The sequence below is a fragment of the Cetorhinus maximus genome, chromosome 31, assembly GCF_964194155.1.
Source record: "Cetorhinus maximus chromosome 31, sCetMax3.hap1.1, whole genome shotgun sequence".
In the NCBI taxonomy this organism is placed as follows: domain Eukaryota; kingdom Metazoa; phylum Chordata; class Chondrichthyes; order Lamniformes; family Cetorhinidae; genus Cetorhinus; species Cetorhinus maximus.
Window position 1 is genome coordinate 20,383,845 of NC_135909.1, and position 19,065 is coordinate 20,402,909.

The 19,065-nt window shown below is 45.1% G+C and overlaps 2 protein-coding genes and 1 non-coding gene across 3 annotated transcripts in view; 2 read left to right on the forward strand and 1 right to left on the reverse strand.

Annotated features, from left to right (window-relative positions):
- The window catches only part of LOC144670314 (histone H2B-like), a 1,149,071-nt gene that overhangs the window by 697,665 nt on the left and 432,341 nt on the right, over nt 1-19,065 (reverse strand). The window lies entirely within an intron of this gene.
- LOC144670341 (histone H3, embryonic-like) lies at nt 1,242-1,646 on the forward strand. The gene has a single exon (XM_078532818.1). It carries the CDS (start codon nt 1,242-1,244, stop codon nt 1,644-1,646), a length of 405 nt encoding a protein of 134 aa, XP_078388944.1.
- Nucleotides 12,392-12,463, forward strand: trnag-ucc (transfer RNA glycine (anticodon UCC)). Its single transcript has one exon. It is a non-coding gene; the product is annotated as a tRNA-Gly (tRNA).

Consider the following 19,065-nt stretch of genomic DNA (forward strand, 5'->3'; position numbering starts at 1 on the left):
TTAGATGCACTGAAATAGAGTAGAGAGAGCTATACCCTGTATCTACCCCTGTAATGTAACTGCCCTGGGATTGTTTGATGGGGACAGTGTAGAGGGAGCTTTACTCTGGATCTAACCCCGTGCTGTTCCTGCCCTGGGATTGTTTGATGGGGACAGTTTAGAGGGAGCTTTACTCTGGATCTAACCCCATGCTGTACCTGTCCTGGGGTGTTTGATGGGGACAGTTTAGAGGGAGCTTTACTCTGTATCTAACCCCGTGCTGTACCTGTCCTGGGAGTGTTTGATGGGGACAGTGTCGAGGGAGCTTTAGTCTGTATCTAACCCTGTGCTGTAGCTGTCCTGGGAGTGTTTGATCGAGACAGTTTAGAGGGAGCTTTACTCTGTATCTAACCCCGTGCTGTACCTGTCCTGGGAGTGTTTGATGGCGACAGTGCAGAGGGAGCTTTACTCTGTATCTAACCCTGTGTTGTACCTGTCGTGAGTGAATGGCTCCATACAATTGCAAATCATTTTGCCTCTGGCCCCTGTGCCTGACCTACCTGAATTCTGTTCATCTTTGTAACTAAGCATTTTCTCGGATTATGATGCAGAAAAAAAAAAGTCACAGTTCCGATTTTATTTTTTTTTAAATAATCTTTAGAATTGTCTTCCTAAACGGAGTTGGTGTACTTGGTGACCGCTTTGGTGCCTTCGGAGACGGCGTGTTTGGCCAATTCCCCCGGCAGCATGAGGCGGACGGCGCTCTGGATCTCCCGGGCCGAGATGGTGCGGCGCTTGTTGTAGTGAATGAAGTGCGACGCCTCGGAGGCGATGCGCTCGAAAATGTCGACAACGAAGGAATTCATAACGCTCATGGCCTTGGACGAGATCCTGGTGGAAGGGTGGACCTGGGTCAGTACCCTGTACACGGAGATGGAATAGCTCTGCTTGCGAGATTTTCTTCGCTTCTTAGGCGGCTTCTTGGTGACTTTAATCAGCGACTGTTTCGACGCCTTGCGGGACACACAGCCCTTCGTCGCAGCCGCCATTCAGGCATTGCACTCAACTGGGACCAATGCTGTACAGAGATTAGACGACAAACGACAATTCAACCAATCAGGACCTGAGTTGGCAAGGATTAATGAACTGGCCAGAGTTTGATTGGAATTCTCAATTTGGGCTCCAGCCAATTACTGTTCGGGGCGGTTCCTCACAGAGTTTAAAAATGCGGATTGTAGGCCAGACTGTAATCGGTTCAGAAAATGGTCAGGACCAAGCAAACACCGCGCAAATCGACCGGAGGGAAAGCTCCCCGCAAACAGCTGGCTACCAAAGCGGCCCGGAAGAGCGCTCGAGCCACGGGCGGAGTGAAGAATCCTCATCGATACGAACCCGGCACTGTGGCTCTGAGGGAGATCCGCCGCTACCAGAAGTCCGAGCTGCTAATTCGCAAAGTGGCTTTCCAGAGGCTGGTGCGAGAGATCGCTCAGGACTTGGGCGTCTTGCTCGTCCAGGGCTCGGCTGTCATGGCCCTGCAGGAGGCCAGCGAGGCTTACCTGGTGGGGCTCTTTGAGGAAGCCAAACAGTGCGCCATCCACGCCAAGCGAGTCACCATCATGCCCAAAGACATCCAGCTGGCACGCCGCATCCGCGGGGAACGGGCCTAAAACCCGGCTTAAGCACCAAGTACAACAACGGCTCTTTTAAGAGCCACTAAATCAAAAAATAAAAGAGCTGTGACCGGCGTTTAGAACAGAAATTAATTCGGCCGCTCAGACTCGAATCTCGTAAGTATTCGGCATAGAATTTAAAGCGTCCCACCCCCATGGGAAGTAAAGAAAATGCTGCCTATACGAGCAATTGAGACCGGAGACAGCCCTTTTCACAGACTGCGTGCGGGCAGATGCAATTGAATCAGATCCTGTCCGGGCGCAACACTCGCTGTGAAACTCGCTTGTGAATTTCTTCATGTAGCTCTCGTTATTGCATCGAATAGATTCGGTACTTTTGACATTGATGGATTTACAGAATGATAGTTTCTGATATCCTGTCCATAAATAGTTCACTAACAAAAGCGGGAGATGTGTGAGCAGAGAAACAGCGCTATTCAGAGAGGGAACTGAAAACACAAGTTAACAAATCAGAAACAGATAAATCCACCGTTACAATAACTGCATCTCTGACTCCCTCCTGACAGTGAGCAGCCCTTTCACTGATCCCGTGAGTGGCTCTGGAAAGAGCCTTTGGGTTATTAGATCACATTGTGGCCGCTTCACTTTCTCTGGGACCGCTCAGCGCTGGTTTTCTTGGGCAGCAGCACGGCCTGGATATTAGGCAGCACCCCGCCCTGAGCGATGGTCACCCCTCCCAGCAGCTTGTTGAGCTCCTCGTCATTGCGGACGGCCAGCTGCAGGGGTCTGGGGATGATGCGGGTCTTCTTGTTGTCCCGGGCCGCGTTACCGGCCAGCTCGAGGATTTCAGCCGTCAGATACTCGAGCACAGCAGCCAGATAGACCGGGGCTCCGGCACCCACACGCTCAGCATAGTTGCCCTTTCTCAGGTGCCTGTGAACACGGCCCACCGGGAACTGCAGTCCAGCCCGGGAGGAGCGAGACTTGGCCTTGGATCGAGCTTTACCGCCGGTCTTTCCTCTTCCAGACATTTCCACAATCTCACAAACACTTTCACAAAGGATGAGGAAATCCTCTCACATTCGCTTCTCTTATATCTTCGGGAGGAATGGTGCTGCCGGCATTGCTGATTGGTCACTTTGTGCTGCGTCTCATAATGTTGTTCATATCACCAATCAGATATCTACTGAACTCACCAATCTGGAGACTCCACGGAGTGAGGGCGGAAAATAACGGCGCCAAATTACCAGATTCCAACCTGTTTTATTTCAAATGCTGAAAGCCCGCCAAAATGTTATGCAACGAATAAAGGACACAATATCGTACTAATTGGAAATAGGTATTTAGTATGCGAATGTTGGATGCACTTAATCTCGCTCTCTTTTTCCCCAGTCTACATTTTGTCTGTATCTGTCCGTTTCTGATTTTCGTCCTGGCTTTATCTGTATCTAAAACAAGCCGAAAATAACGGCGCCAAATTTACAGAATCCAAACTTTTCTTTTTATTCGACATGGAATAAACCGCTGATATATTTATAAAACAATAAATAGATTTCATATAGAAAATCCCATTAATAGTTAACTCGGTCTGACAAAAAAAATTTACAAATATCCGTCCGTGATGGGACTATTTCACATTTTATACCAAGTTCCAGATTCGCTTTTAGAATCCGGTATCCATTTCGGTTAATTTCAGTCCTTTTTGAAACCCTCTAACCAGCCGGCAGAAAGTCTCATTTTCATATCTCTAAAAACGGACGGTATATTGTAGATATTCGTGGGAATCAAAAGTGAACATTTTTGGTGTAAATTTGCCAGCGTTGTGACTGAAGGTTCCTGCACAACCGGGGCTGATAGGAAATGAACTGATCGATTATTGAGACCAAACTTGACCAGAATTGGAAACTGACGCATTTGCGCTCTATTCTCTCTCTCTCTCTCCAGAGCCAGGGAAAGGGGCCGAATGTGAACGCGTCTGAGAACAAAGCGCAGTCATGAATTTATGGGGTATTATTAATGAGACCAATAATTGAACATGGGTTAAATCTACATTACCGAGAATCGCTGTGATTGATATGTAATCAAAATAACAATTAGACCATTGGGAAAGCTTCATAGTAAAATCATAAATTTAGAAGTAAAGCAATCGTATAGCTTTTTCAAAGAGATTGTGGGTGACTCTTAAAAGAGCCGTTGTGTTTCGGGTGTTTTTCAGTCCATTGTGGGGTTTTACTTGGAGCTGGTGTACTTGGTCACCGCCTTTGTCCCTTCCGACACGGCGTGCTTGGCCAGTTCCCCGGGCAGCAGCAGGCGCACGGCGGTCTGGATCTCCCGGGAGCTGATGGTGCTGCGCTTGTTGTAATGGGCCAGGCGGGAAGCCTCACCCGCGATGCGCTCGAAAATATCGCTCACGAACGAGTTCATGATGCTCATGGCCTTGGAGGAGATGCCGGTGTCGGGGTGAACCTGCTTCATCACTTTGTAGATGTAGATGGAGTAACTTTCTTTCCTGGATCTTTTCTTCTTCTTGCCGCCCGTCGCGGGCAACTTTTTCTGCGCTTTCTTCTCGTCAACCATGATCACAAATAGCTTCAGACACAGAATAACTCAAAGCGCTATCGAAACTCGCATTTTGTAGACGAAACCGGAGGCCTATGCTAATAAAGGAAGGGTGAATGTCATGTTCCCGATTGGCTATTTCACAACAAGGTCAATTCGGGATGTTTTACATCTTTCTGATTAGTTAGTTTAAAAACACAATCACATTTATTGGTCCTTCAAGCCACAAGCTCTCTCAGCTTCCTTTCCCGTTGCCCGCCCCATCCGCCCAAATCCCAGACTTTCTGACTCCCTCTGTCGCACCAGCACATTCTCTATGCTGGGAATACCACATCACTCTATAATCCTGCTGATGCTGTTCATACATTTTCCCTTCCTCACCAGGACGAACTGCTCTTCTTTACTTCCAACCTTCAGCAGGACAGAGCAGTCCCGAATATTAGGGGTCAGACAGTGGCTCATGCGACCTTTTCTGCTTAGGTGAGGGGGGAATAAGTTTGATGAGCAGCAGCCACAAGTCCCACATGTGACATTGATATCGTGGCAATAACAGAATTCAATATTTCTGGCTTCATCCTATTCAGGAAAGATCAGGCAAAAGAAGCAGCACGGGGGACGAAGAGCAGTAATCAAATAATCTATTATAATGCTTGGGAGGGATGATGTCACTGAGGGGGTCAAACACAGAATCTATTTGATTATATTTATGGAACAAGGCAGGAGCTATCCCATAGTATGATCCAAGCATTGTATTAAACAATATTCTTTGTCGTTTCTCTGTCAGCTACTTGGTTGTGGGATTCATTCTCTGACGATCATTATCTGCTTCTTCAGTGAGGCTTACAATCTCTATCTCTCGGTCTATTGTCAGTGATGTTGAGATTTAATTCATAACTTGTGTTAGGAGGAAATTAAAAATGCTATCAGAGAATACATCCTTTAGAATAACCGGTAAGCCAAATCACATGTTTATGTGCTCAATAGGATAAAGTTAGTATGGAACTGGTGTGTCAGTTACCAATTGGATGTATTCAAATAAAGTCAAATGCGTTATGATCAGAAAAAGTACAAAAGTAGTGAAATATAATCAATCAGGGAGTAGGCTCTTCATTGTTATTCTTAGGAATGATTGCGGCTCCCTTGCATATGCTTGAATAAAACCGGTTAAAAGGAAGCCTGAGCCTCTGTGGTTGTTGCAGGATCGGAGAGTGTAACATCTCCTCTTCACTTGTAATCTCCTAAAAATGTTTTCTTTTTCTCTATAACATTCAGCTTCCAAGTGAGTGTGGCATTTACAATGTGCCTGTCAGTCCCAGTATGTTATTCTGCATTTCATTCAGCATAGGCTGTTTTTATTTTAATATATTTTGATTATTCCCTTTCTCTCTGTACTTCTCTAGTCTTTGGTATGCCTGTGTGTTTTTACTCTGCGCATGTTAATTTCTGCCAAGTGAGTGGGCTTTTACTCTGTCCTTGTCAATCTTTGGTATAAGTGTGTGGCATTTTCCCATATCTGTCATTTTATTATTTGGAATGTGTCTCTACAACTGTTTCTGAAGGCCTCGGTTAGTTTTTATCGTCTGACCCCCATCGAGGTTGATAACCTTTAAAAATATCTCTGAATTCCCGTGACCACCTCAAAGGATCACACAACAAGGTTTCACAATTTAAGACCTGTACTTAAGCAAGCTGAACATTGACTAATCGTCACTTAGTCAGTAATTAATACACAGAGATACAGAAAAGATCCCCCTCCCACTTAACTTCCTAACGTGACTGAAAATCAAATGCCAGTGTATGGTCTGTACTCAATACCTGATAAGTTCTGCTAGCGATCAATGGACTACCTGTCAGTAACTGATATTGTAACGTGGATTTTAATCTGTATTGGTCACTTCCTGGTTTATTATGATGGTATTATTCCCTAACCCTCTGTTTCTGAAATCAAGGATTTTTTCTTTCAACTCAGTAGCTGTAAGCCTGTAGTATTTACACGGGATATGTTAATTGCTGTTTTTGCTCTGTACCTGCCAGTGTGTGAAAGATCTGGGTTGTACTCTGTACCTGTCAGACTTGATTAAGTATGGCTGTATGTTTTCATCTACTCCTGCCGAGCTACTGTATGCAGGTGCATTATTTTGTTTTGTTTTTAGCAGTTTCTGATAAATGAAATTATAATTGTCACTTTCTGCTTCATTGAGTTTTATTTTGCTCTGGACCTGTCAGTTTCTGGCATGTGTGACCTGGATAATACTGTACCGAGTGTCACTGGTATGTCAATATGTGCTTTTCCCTGAATCTGTCAGTTTCTGTCACGTTTGTGTTGGCTTTAATTTGAACCAGGGAGTTTCTGATAAGTGAGTGTGAGTTTGGATCTGTACCTGCCCATTTCTGCTGTGTAACACGTCCTTGGTTTTCATTTTGTGCCTGTTCAGCAATATTATGAGAACCTGGGCTTTATTGCACATGTCACTTTCAGATGAATGATTGTGAATGATAATCTGTACCAATTAGTTTGTTATAGGCATGTCGATTATTTACTTTCTGCCAATTTATGTTAAGTGAGTGCTTCTTTTCTTCTGGCCCTGTCATTTCTTGCTGCACTGAATGGTGATTTTGCTTTGGATTTGTCAATTGCTGATATGTGAATGTGGGTTTTCCAATGTACTTGGCAATTTCTGATCTGGAAGAAGGGACTTAACTCTTGTATCAGTTAATTTCTGGCATTTGGATGTGGGATCACTGTTAACCTGTCAGAGACTGATACATTATTTTGGATTTGCACTTTGCATGTCAGTTTCTAATATTTGAATCTGGATTCTGCTGAGTGCCTGTCAGGTACAGCTATTTAAATATACATTTCACTCTGCACATGACAATTTGGAGTATGGACGAAAGATCATTCTTCTATACCTTTTATATTCTTGCAAGTTTATTTGGTGCCATTCTGTATCTGTCAGTTTATTTTTAGGATCAGTCTATACCTGCCGGTTTCCGATTTCATCCTGTACCTGTCAGTTTTACATTACAGATATGTACTATTCTGTACATGTTTTTGTCCCCAATAATATATTGTGGGTTTTGATCCCTATTTCCCTGTCTCTGGGATGTGGCTGTAAATGTAAATATTACTCAGTACTTGATTTGTGAAAGTGTGCTTTTTTTATTTTCCCTGCCTGTTCCTCACATTTGAATGTGGATCTTACCATGTACCTCTCAGTTATTGGAATGTGAGTAAGGGTAATTATACTATATGTTTAATCTATGCCAAGTAAGTTTGCTCTTGTTTTTCTGTCAGTCTGATCATCATTCAGTGATGGTTAGTTTATGATAAATGTGTTCAAGGTACATTGTAAAACCAGTTACAATATCACTGTGGCTTCAAAAAACAGATCAGAGCCTGTCTGCACCTCGTGATTGACCTCCTAGTCCCCCAAAGCCTTTCCACGACCTAAAAATCACAAGTCTGGTCAGAGATGGAATATTCTGCACTGGCTTGGATAAGTGCACCTCAACAACACGAAAGAATCTTGAAAACATCCATAAAGCTGTGGGTTTGACTTTCTCACCATTCACCAGCTTAAGCATTTATTCCCTCAACCACTGGTGAACAGTGTGTACCATCTATGAGACACACTGCAACAACTTGGTTAAGTAGAATGCAGGACTCAGTCTGTAACTCTCAATCCATTGTACAGAATGAGATAAACGGTGTGTGTCTCAGTCTTGGGTGCTTTATATGAAAGAAATTTGAATTGCGTATTTGGCTGTCTATGGTCAGTGTGAATGTGTGAGGTGAATTGTGCACCTGTCAGAACAGAACATGATTTTGTGACTCATGGACTATGTCAGTCTCCACTACTGTATGTTAATATGGGGCCAATTCTGCCCCTGCCAGTGTCTGGAAGTGAACGTGAGTTTGACCTTGGTTCTGCAATCATCAGTCTTTGAGTGTCTGATTCATACTGTATATATCAGTCTCTGATGCTGCCTTTATATGTTGTTTTTCTTTTGCACCTGTCAGTCTGTGGTGCTTTGTGGAACTGCAGGGTTAATTCTATTAATGTCATGTTCTGATACTGTGTGTGTGTGGAATACATTGTGTATCATCATTGCTCTTGAGAAATTGAGAAAGTGTGTTTCCTTCTGTGCTTTCACTATCCTGTGTACTGTGATCGTGTTGCATTAATTCTATATTAACGCATCTTGTATAGTATGTGAATGTCTGTTTTTCATCTCTGTATCACTCAATGCAACCACGCATTGCATTGATTTTCTCTTAATTTTCTCATAATTATTCTTATTTTGTAAGTTGTGGGCGTCAATTGCACGGCCATAACTTCCTGCCCTTCCCTAATCTCCCTCGAACTGGATGGCTTGCTCAGTAATTTCCGAGGGCAGATAAGAGTCAACCATATCCCCATGTGCATGGAGTCACATGTAAGCCAGACCAGGTCAGGACGGCAGAATGTTTCCTCTTAAGTGCATTGGTGAACCAGATGGTTTTTTACAACAATCGACGGTAGTTTCATGGCCGTCATTACAGAGACCAGCTTTCAATTCAAGAATCATGAAATAATTGAATTCAAATTCCCCGAGGTGCCACGGTGGGATTTGAACACTTGCCTCCAGAGATGAGCCTGGGCCTCTGGATTTCGAGACCAGTGACATCATCTTTCATCCCTGGAAACAACAACTGAACATTCAGCGAATCATTCAGCCGCTTGATGAGGAAATTGCAATTCCCTCCGCAGCATTTTATTAAACTGATTAATGCAAAATCTTTTGTTCCATTGGAAATATCAATATTTTCTCGACATTAGTCAGATATTGTGGATTTCTTAGTAACGAAACACAATCCAAAGATGAGTGAGGGATGAATGCACAAAGTAACAAGGAAATACATTCTGAGAAAGTGCTCCACATTGTTTGGAAGTAAAAGCAGAACTTGCAGCTGACGAGTGGGAACCTGGTTTATTGGACGTTCCACCAGATTTCAGTATAAAGCAACGGGACAGGACACGAAACTGCTATCTTCTGTTTGCATCATAATGTACATTGAAGTCAGACGCCTGATCCATTCGGACCAGGCTACCATTCCTTCCAGCCGGATAATGCCGTGTTCATAAAAACTGTGCTGCATTTATGTCTCTTGGATTTTTGAATGATCCATTGATTCCCAGACCCTTGGCCTTGGGATCTCAGATTGATTTTGGATCATGAAGTCAGTTCCTATTGTTCGCACCTCACCTCAAAATTTCGCTGCAATTTTTTGTCCTCTCTAAATCTTTGCTCCTTGACCTTCACTCAATCGCTGCTTAATTCCTGAAATAAAAACACAGAACATCCCCTTCATCCAAAACACTTCGAAAGGAATTCCTTCTTCCCTGTTTAACAAGAAATTCCACCGAAGGTTCAGAGATGTTGAGGCGATCGTGTCAGAGTGAGGAACTGTTTCCGATGATTGGCATCCATGTACTGGGGCGGGGTGGAGGTGGAGTTTGGTGGGTGGGAGAGGTGGGGGGTAGGGGTTAGAGGATGGGAGAGGTTGGGTGGGGGGTAGGAGCTGGCGGCACTGGGGGCAGTAAAACAATCAGAGCTTTCTGGAGGTGAAATTCGAATCCATCTCTATCGACAAACGGGGATGAGAATATCAGAGCTCCCTTCCGGAAACAACACTTCAATTTTAAATCTCACTTTGATAGATTTCTATTCATCAAATATATTAGACAAAAGGGAGAAAGGTGGGTATTTCTATACATCGGAAACTTGCTGTTTGAAATATTAATGAAGACGCTGAGTTATGCATTCACTGTAATCGAACTCAGTTTTCATTGATGACAAATAAGAACCGAATCAGCAATCCGCCCATCATGCTGAAATCAATTTATTTCTGCAGCTACAAGATGAATGCAAACTGAAAATAATGTCACTCCGACACTTTCTGTTCATAGTAACAGGCGCTGCAATACTTCCTGTCCCAATGATACAGACACTTAGACACTTGCTGCCCAACAATTGATTTCAGTCCTGTGAAAGCGTTTGTGAAATTGTGAAATGTCTGGAAGAGGAAAGACCGGCGGTAAACCTCGCTCTAAGGCCAAGTCTCGCTCCTCCCGGGCTGGACTGCAGTTCCCGGTGGGCCGTGTTCACAGGCTCCTGAGAAAGGGCAACTATGCTGAGCGTGTGGGTGCCGGAGCCCCGGTCTATCTGGCTGCTGTGCTCGAGTATCTGACGGCTGAAATCCTCGAGCTGGCCGGTAACGCGGCCCGGGACAACAAGAAGACCCGCATCATCCCCAGACACCTGCAGCTGGCCGTCCGCAACGACGAGGAGCTCAACAAGCTGCTGGGAGGGGTGACCATCGCTCAGGGCGGGGTGCTGCCTAATATCCAGGCCGTGCTGCTGCCCAAGAAAACCAGCGCCGCTGCGGCCTCGAAGACCAAGTGAAGCAGCCATTCTTTAATCTAATAACCCAAAGGCTCTTTTCAGAGCCACTCACAGAATCTGTGAAAGGGCTGCTCACTGTGTGAACTCATTTCATTCTGGCTCTGAAGAAGCGTCATGCCCATTCGAAGAGATAATTCCCTCTCTCCACACAGGTGCTGCCAGACCTGGTGAAATTTTCCAGCATTTTCATTTAAAAATACTAGCTCCGCTGCAAAAGACACCAGTGTAAAACCAGAGAAAGGTCTCATTTTGGCTCTACATGCATTTCAACCCGGTTTCAATTCGGAATCTTTACCTGATCTGTTTATAACAGGCGGGTAGAAAGCTCCTACTGATGGGCGAAATCACCGTGACTACCGACAGTTCCGGGTCTCCCACATAAACATCATGAACTGTATGGGTTTAATTCATGTCACGGTTTAATAGATATTGAAGAGAAAATGGAGTGAGTCGTTCTTCCACTATATTGGAGTGGGAGAGTGGGGTCTGGGGAGGTAATACACCGCTCCACTCCCCACTTAAAACACCAACAACCTTAATAAATGAACTAGTGACAGAAAGAGAATGAAATGATGCTAAAGCTGTTTTTCATTCATTTACAGTTTGAGATTTCTCGCTCCCGTTTCCAGGTCAGTGCTCTTAATGTGACGTTTTGGGTGGCTCTTAAAAGAGCCTTTGTTGTGTGTTTGGTAGAAAGGGTCGAGTTGTTCAGCCGCCGAAACCATAGAGAATGCGGCCCTGGCGTTTCAGAGCGTACACCACATCCATGGTAGTGACCGTCTTGCGCTTGGCGTGTTCAGTGTAGGTGACCGCATCCCTGATCACATTCTCCAGGAAAACCTTCAGCGCCCCGCGTGTCTCCTCATAGATCAAACCCGAGAGCCGCTTGACACCGCCACGGCGAGCCAGGCGGCGGATTGCTGGTTTGGTGATGCCCTGGATATTATCACGAAGCACTTTGCGGTGCCGCTTTGCTCCGCCTTTACCCAGTCCTTTGCCTCCTTTCCCTCTGCCAGACATGATGAACCTTCACTCAGATCGCTGCAGAATATGAGAGACGAGCTGCTTCAAGTTCCTCTTTTAAATAGCCCGCCCCGACCTGACTGAGAACGGGACAGAGAGTGAGTGGCGGGGCGGGGAGGAGACTGAGTGACAGACAGAACAGAGTCTATGATCATCTAGCTCCGCCTCCTGCCTGTTCGAACTGATTTGTTTTCGAATTCTGGGCACCATTAGTGAACAGGGCGCTCGAAACATATCTTACTCAATGGAACATCTTGTTTATCTATCGTTAGAGACCCGGATCTTTTAAATCCAGACCAGTCAGCAATGGTATTGAATTAGTGACAGAAAATCAATTATTTTAAGGGAGGTGCTGTTGTAGTTATTTCAGAGAGAACCTAGTCATCCCTTCCAGGATAAGTTGCATTTTTTTATTGTTCGGAACTTTGTGGATATCTACATGGGGCCGTTGTAGTTGGTCACTATCTTTGTCTGTTTCACGGCCCGTTACCCGGGCAGCAACAGACCTTTTCCTGTCTCGATGTGCCCACAGAAACAGTGGGAGCCAATTTATTGTGGACTGGTGCCATCTGCTGCCTGCACGTGAGACGTGCAAAGAGGTAACTTCTTTGGGGACATTTGAAATGAGTGTGAAACAACATAAACATGGTGAGAGTTATTGCAAAACAGTTTATCAATCAGACACAAGATGCCAAAGATATAGTGTGTTTCGCGGTAGTATAAATGCTGACTGTAATTTGAAGAAGTGTGCGATGGTGGTATAGTGGTGAGCATAGCTGCCTTCCAAGCAGTTGACCCGGGTTCGATTCCCGGCCATCGCAGTAGTGATTTATTTTCAGCCTTACCCGTGGTCAGACCACAATTCTCCACGCTGGTTAAAATACGCGTTGGGATTCTTACAGTTCCACGCTCTGTAAGGTTGGTCTTATCGGCAACTTGGTGAATCGGGTCCGAGCCATTTGTTCACCGTGCAAGCTTGATGCTGAAATCGGGCTCATCAAAGGCATCCTGCAGGGTAATGGCTACCCTGTTCAGATCATGTCGCGCTGTGTATCACACAAGCTCATGACCGGGCCTAAGACGGTCACTTTCCACCCTGAAGTATATTCTCTATCAGTATAAATTGTTGTCTTCCCCTTACATTGGTTTTCTTGCGAGTGTCCTGTTGAGGGCAGAAGGAAAAGCTTTGACATGTCTCTTTTTTCAGCCACACTCAAATACATTGGCGCTAATGTTCAATTTGTAAACCTGTTTCAGCTCTGCCAGTTTGGCTCAATCTACGGTCCATTTTCTTTTTGATCTTGGAAAAACTCAGCAGGTCTGACAGCATCTGCGGAGGGGAATACAGTTGACGTTTCGAGTCCGTATGAGTCTTCATCAGATCGCTCTGTATTCCCCTCCGCAGATGCTGTCAGAGCTGCTGAGTTTATCCAGGTATTTTTATTTTTTGCTAGATTTCCAGCATCCGCGGTCTTTTGTTTTTTTTTGATGTTTTTAGGTTGGTGAAATAAGCTGCTCTCTGACTGGTTACAAAAGCCACCCAATGAGATTCCGAACACCTTGACCATTCAGAAGTCGGCCGACTGCATTCCCCAGAAGTTTGGGGAAGGGTGAGTGCGGGAGGAATTCTTCATTCGTGGTCTAAGTGTGTGTAAGATTGTAGAAAGACCGGCGGTAGAGCCCAGGACAAAGCCAAAGCCAAGTCTCGCTCCTCCCGGGCTGGACTGCAGTTCCCGGTGGGCCGTGTTCACAGGCTCCTGAGAAAGGGCAACTATGCTGTGCGTGTGGGTGCCGGAGCCCGGGTCTATCTGGCTGCTGTACTCGAGTATCTGACGGCTGAAATCCTCGAGCTGGCCGGTAACGCGGCCCGGGACAACAAGAAGACCCGCATCATCCCTAGACATCTGCAGCTGGCCGTCCGCAACGACGAGGAGCTCAACAAGCTGCTGGGAGGGGTGACCATCGCTCAGGGCGGGGTGCTGCCTAATATCCAGGCCGTGCTGCTGCCCAAGAAAACCAGCGCCGCTGCGGCCTCGAAGACCAAGTGAAGCAGCCATTCTTTAATCTAATAACCCAAAGGCTCTTTTCAGAGCCACTCACAGAGTCTGTGAAAGGGCTGCTCACTGTTTGAACTCATTTCATTCTGGCTCTGAAGAAGCGTCATGCCCATTCGAAGAGATAATTCCCTCTCTCCACACAGATGCTGCCAGACCTGATGAAATTTTCCACCATTTTCATCAAAAATTCTAGTTTCGCTGCAAAAGACATTAGTATAAAACCTGAGAAAAGTCTCATTTTGGCTCTACATGCCTTTCAACCCGGATTCAATTCGGAATCTTTACCTGATCTGTTTATAACAGGCGGGTAGAAAGCTCCTATTGATGGGCGAAATCACCATGACTACCGACAGTTCCGGGTCTCCCACATAAACATCATGAACTGTATGGGTTTTATTCATGTGACGGTTTAATAGATATTGAAGAGAAAATGTGGTGAGTCGTTCTTCCACTATATTGGAGTGGGAGAATGGGGTCTGGGGAGGTAATACACCGCTCCACTCCCCACTTAAAACATCAACATCCTTAATAAATGAACTAGTGACAGAAAGAGAACGAAATGATGCTAAAGCTGCTTTTCATTCATTTACAGTTTGAGATTTCTCGCTCCCGTTCCCAGGTCAGTGCTCTTAATGACGTTTTGGGTGGCTCTGAAAAGAGCCTTTGCTGTGTGTTTGGTAGAAAGGGTCGAGTTGTTCAGCCGCCGAAACCATAGAGAGTGCGGCCCTGGCGTTTCAGAGCGTACACCACATCCATGGTAGTGACCGTCTTGCGCTTGGCGTGTTCAGTGTAGGTGACCGCATCCCTGATCACATTCTCCAGGAAAACCTTCAGCGCCCCGCGAGTCTCCTCATAGATCAAACCCGAGAGCCGCTCGACACCGCCACGGCGAGCCAGGCAGCTGATTGCTGGTTTGGTGATGCCCTGGATATTATCACGAAGCACTTTGCGGTGCCGCTTTGCTCCGCCTTTACCCAGTCCTTTGCCTCCTTTCCCTCTGCCAGACATGATGAACCTTCACTCAGATCGCTGCAGAATATGAGAGACGAGCTGCTTCAAGTTCCTCTTTTAAATAGCCCGCCCCGACCTGACTGAGAACGGGACAGAGAGTGAGAGGCGGGGCGGGGAGGAGACTAAGTGACAGACAGAACAGAGTCTATGATCATCTAACTCCGCCTCCTGCCTGTTCGAACTGATTTGTTTTCGAATTCTGGGCACCATTAGTGAACAGGGCGCTCGAAACAAATCTTACTCAATGGAACATCTTGTTTATCTATAGTTAGAAACCGGGATCTTTTAAATCCAGACCTGTCAGCAATATCCCCGCCTCATTCCAGTCACTTCTACAAACAGACAAACAGTCTGCTTCCATTTCTAGGACATCTTCTATTCCATTAACACACAACTCCCCTCCCAGAAGCATTGAGACTTTTACTAACCCCTCTTCCAGCTGAATTGGAGAATATAATGTGTTTGGGTTTGAGTTGTGACGCGGGGTTTGGCCAAGTTTGAGTTGGAGTGATTTGTTATCTACAAGGCAGTCAAGAGGTGTGAGGATCAGGCAGAGAAGGAGATCGAAGGTCACAAACACACCAGCCTCTAAACCAGTTAGTCTGCAGGTATCACAAATGAATGGGACTAAGAACAAGATAAAATCGGATCACGGGCCTGTAATTTAGTTTATTGAGAGGGAATTCGAAAAGTTTTTCAAAGATTGAACCGGTCAGTGAAAGTGTCTGTCTAGAACTGGAAATGAATACCGGCTGAAATTTAAACGGTTGCTATTGAATTAGTGACAGCAAATCAATTATTTTAAGGGAAGTGTTGGTGTAGTTATTTCAGAGAGAACTTCATCATCCCTTCCAGGATAAGTTGCATTTTTTTATTGTTCGGTACTTTGTGGATATCTACATGGAGCCGTTGTAGTTGGTCACTATCTTTGTCTGTTTCACGGCCCGTTACCCGGGCAGCAACAGACCTTTTCCTGTCTCGATGTGTCCAAAGAAACAGCAGGAGAGAATTTATTGTGGACCGGTGCCCTCTGCTGGCTGCACGTGAGACATGCAAAGAGGTAACTTCTTTGGGGACATTTTAAATGTGTGAAACAACATAAACATGGTGAGAATTATTGCAAAACAGTTTATCAATCAGACACAAGATGCCAAAGATATAGTGTGTTTCGCGGTACTATAAATGCTGACTGTAATTTGGAGAAGTGTGCGATGGTGTTATAGTGGTGAGCATAGCTGCCTTCCAAGCAGTTGACCCGGGTCGATTCCCGGCCATCGCAGTAGTGATTTATTTTCAGCCTTATCCGTGATCAGACCAAAATTCTCTCCATTAGTTAAAATACGCGTTGGGATTCTTACAGTTCCACGCTCTGTAAGATTGGTCTTATTAGCAACTTTGTGAATCGGGCCCGAGCCATTTGCTCACCGTGCAAGCTTGATGCGGAAACCGGGCTCATCAAAGGCATCCTGCAGGGTAATGGTTACCCTGATCAGATCATTTCGCGCTGTGTATCACACAAGCTCATGACCGGGCTTTCAGAAGTGGCCGACTACATTCCCCAGAAGATCGGGAAAGGGTGAGTGCGAGAGGAATTATTCATTCGTGGTGGAAGTGTGTGTAAGATTGTAGAAAGATCGGCGGTGGAGCCCAGGACAAAGCCAAAGTCAAGTCTCGCTCCTCCCGGGCTGGACTGCAGCTCCCCGCGGGCCGTGTTCACAGGCTCCTGAGAAAGAGCAGCTATGCTGAGCGTGTGGCTGCTGGAGCGCTGCGCTCTTCCGATTGTATCATTCCCGGCCGCTTTCAGGGGACAGGATCAGAAATCAGCCGTTTCTCTCTGTCCCGATGAAACCTGTATGAAGGAGTCGGTTGGTAACCTCAGTTATTGCGTTTCCAGTGAGCTGAGATTGGCTCTGTTTTAAATCGCTGCTTTGTTACCGCCGGTTACAAATAAGAGTTTGACACATTTAATCTGTTCCTAAAATAGCGCCAGGACTCTGTGACGCAGAATGCAATATTACAGCTCCTAAAGCGTGAGATTAAAATTGTTGCCTTGAAATTAAGCCGTTCGGCTATTATCTTTTTTCCCCCCTCAAACTGGCGGGCTTTTCGAATTTGAAAATATAAGCCAATCGGCACTTCCAGTTCCTGTTACCCGGCTCTCCGATTGGTTGAAGATTAGGATTGAGAATGGACTGACCAATCAGAGCTAGAGCCTGTCTAAAGTCTCTCAAACCATTCACAATGATTATTTATAGAGGTTAAATTGATGGAATCTGTATCTTCCACTCCACCTGTACTTGAGTCCAAAAATATACTTCTTTCCAACAGGCAAATAATTGACGAAACCAGAATAAACGTGTTGTTTCCTCCAGAGATTTAATACTCAGCCAAAGCTTACACACATTGTTTGCTTTAAACCTACAATATCAGTGGCTTGTTCTGCTGGAAATGTATGTGGAATGAATGCAAATTTATAATTAGTCCCAGAGACTGAAGGTTATATAGTGAATCCCACACTCACACAGAAGCAGAGAATAATTCTCAAGCACATTTTCAGTGCCAGATGCTGAAAGATACAGGCTGGTCACTGCACTCACTCACAATAGATGAATCTGAGTGATACTAAAGAAATATGATACACCAATTGTACCACTGAGAGATTTAGAAAGAGTCCAAGCATCACATAGAGTAACAGATGCTGATGGATACAAATGGAAGACCACACACTAACACACACACTGTAAATTCTACTTTCACATACAATACCGATGATTGGGAAAACTGCAATTGAATCTCACAATGTTTTATAATACCAAAGATTGACAGATGTAAAATTAATCCCACTGACAGATACAGAATGAATCTCATGCACACAAACAGAACCAAGTGATGAAAGAAACATATGATTCCCACACTTACTTTACAATATCACAGGTACAGAGTGCCATTGACAGATCTGCATTGAACCAAATACCTCCCTTCGCCGTCCAATAAAATGTGAACGCTTCTTGTCTGTTCTGTCGCTCTCTGAGTGTGCTGACATCTACTGGCCAGAGCGGAGAAATGCAACAGAGCGGAACTTTTTTTTATTAATTCAATGGATATGAGATTCGCTGGCTCGGCCAGCATTTATTGTCCATTCCAAAGTGACCTTGAGAAGGTGGTGGTGAGCTGCCTTCTTGGACCGCTGCAGTCCCTGTGGTGTAGGTAGACCCACAGTGCTGTGAGGGAGGGAGTTCCAGGATTTTGATACAATGACATTAACTGTGTGTGTTGCAGAAACAGCTCAATATGAGGAATTAGTGATGGGATGTGATAGGGTGGACATAGAGGTGTCAACAATCAATTCAAAGAGAATTCGATATTACCTTGTTTTCCCACTGAGTCGGTAGAATTTGGAACTGGTTGTCATATTGAGCAGTCAAGACGATTAGCACAGCTGTATTTCAGGGAAAGCAAGATAAGCATAGGAGAGGGAATAGATTTCATGGATAAACAGGTAATATTACATAAAGTAAACTGGATTGAAGATCGTTAGCAATAATGTACCAATGTGTCCAAATGGCCCAATGAAGTATATTCTTGGTAGAATGAATACTGATTTTCAAAGTACCTCAGAGACTCACAGATACATAATGAATCCCACACTCACATAGTGCACCAGAGACAGAGCAATGCAGAGTGAATCCTACACTCACACACATCCCCAGAGACTGACCAATACATAATGAATCCCACACTCACATAGTGTACCGGAGACAGAGCAGTGCAGAGTGAATCCTACACTCACACACATCCCCAGAGACTGACCAATACATAATGAATCCCACACTCACATAGTGTACCAGAGGCAGAGCAATGCAGTTTGAATCCTACACTCACACACATCCCCAGAGACTGACCAATACATAATGAATCCCGCACTCACATAGTTTTCCAGAGAGAGCAATGCAGAATGAATGACACATCCCCAGAGGCTGACAAATACATTAGGAATCAGACACTCAAATCCTTTACCAGAGACAGAGCGATACAGAATGAATACGGCACTTATACACATGGAATCTTAGAATAGTTACACCACAGAGAAAGCCCATTCGGCCCTTTGTGTCTCTGGTGTTTCTCTGCCAGAGAAACCCAACTGCTCCTGATCCCCAGCCCTAGGTCGCTCATAATCTTTTTGCACCTCAATTAGGTCACCCCTCAACCTCCTCTATCCTAAGGAAAACAACCCTAGAATATCCAACCTTCCTCACAGCTGCAATTTTCAAGCCCTTGTAGCATTCTTTTAAATATTCTCTGCACACCCTCCAGAGCATTTGTGTCCTTCCTGTAATGTGATGACCAGAACTGTG